The sequence below is a fragment of the Augochlora pura genome, unplaced genomic scaffold, assembly GCF_028453695.1.
Source record: "Augochlora pura isolate Apur16 unplaced genomic scaffold, APUR_v2.2.1 APUR_unplaced_6762, whole genome shotgun sequence".
In the NCBI taxonomy this organism is placed as follows: domain Eukaryota; kingdom Metazoa; phylum Arthropoda; class Insecta; order Hymenoptera; family Halictidae; genus Augochlora; species Augochlora pura.
The window spans coordinates 1-1,279 of NW_027587366.1; the positions used below are offsets into that span (position 1 = coordinate 1).

The 1,279-nt window shown below is 58.6% G+C and overlaps 1 protein-coding gene across 1 annotated transcript; it reads right to left on the bottom strand.

The window, feature by feature from the left end:
- Window positions 1–218: 218 nt before the first annotated feature.
- LOC144478034 (uncharacterized) lies at window positions 219–860 on the bottom strand (the record flags this gene model as incomplete). Its single annotated transcript, XM_078195755.1, has 1 exon — window positions 219–860. A coding segment is annotated over exon 1 (642 nt), but the record flags the coding sequence as incomplete, so codon positions are not given.
- Window positions 861–1,279: the final 419 nt, after the last annotated feature.

Below are 1,279 nucleotides of genomic sequence, written 5' to 3' on the forward strand. Positions count from 1 at the left end.
TATGCCCGTAGCAAGTCAACCGTCGAGAAGATCGTTTTTCCTCGTAAGGACTGCGCGAAATCTTCTATGTGCCGCAGGGGGTACCTATCCGGGACTGTTCGCGCATTAAGGGCGCGATAGTCGCCGCACGGTCGCCACGCGTCACCCTCTTTCTTGGGTACGAGGTGTAGAGGCGAAGACCAACTGCTCTTCGAAGATCGCGCTACGCCCAAACTCACCATCACCTCGAATTTCCTTTTGGCGATGGACAGCCGATCCGGTGCGAGTCGTCGTGGTCTGGCAGCGACGGGTGAGCCTGGTGTTGTCGCGATGTGGTGGCGCGTGTCGTGCCGCACTTCCTTCGGCGTTCCTCCAGGCCTTGTAATGGCCGGAAAACTTAGCAACAGTGCGTGGTATGCGCTGTCTCCTCGGACCGTTTTGATCGACTCCACCTCCTCGTGGACCACTGCTCCTGGGGTTTTCAAGGTGGTCGTTCCATCGATCAGGCGTCGATTCCTTACATCGACCAACAGTCCGAAATGGGCGAGGAAGTCTGCGCCGATAATCGGCTTGGAGACATCGGCGATTACGAACCGCCAGATAAATTCCCGCCGGAGGCCGAGGTCCAAGGAGATCGTCGAAGTCCCATATGTCGCAATTGGGGTGCCGTTGGCTGCCGCTAGCTCGTATCCGGCCTTCGAACATGCTCCACTGGTCTTTGCACGAGGGAAAACGCAGAGGTCGGCTCCTGTGTCGACCAAGAACTGCATGCTGCTTTTCCTGTCCCGTATGAAGAGACGGCGTGACGTCGGGCTGGCATCGCTGGCCGTCACTAGCGATTGCCCTGGAAGTTTCCCTGGAACGTGCAGGGTTCGATGCATTGATGCGCTCTCGCTCCAAATTCCTGGTGGTACCAGCACACCCCGTTGGGTGCATGCCTTTTCCCCGGCGAACGTCTTCGCGCCCTATTGCGTGAACTGCTGCGCGGACGTCCGCGGCCGTTATAACGGCGGAACGGCCGGTCGTACTCCTGCGATGCGCGTATCTCATTAATTTGTTCTTGCATCGAGATCAAGAACTGCATCATCCGGTCTGTGTTCTGCTCCGTTTCCGGTGATCTCGATGTCGACCCTGCCGCCTCCGGGTAGCTCCTCCTCGGCTCGGCGATGTCCGGTCGCGCATACCCCGCTTCCGCGACCGCCGAACGGCTGGGGATCGTTTCCATTATGGCGTCCGCTAACTCGGCGACCTTCGCTAATGGTGTCTCCTTTTGCGTTGCCAGGATGGCTTGCACGTTTTT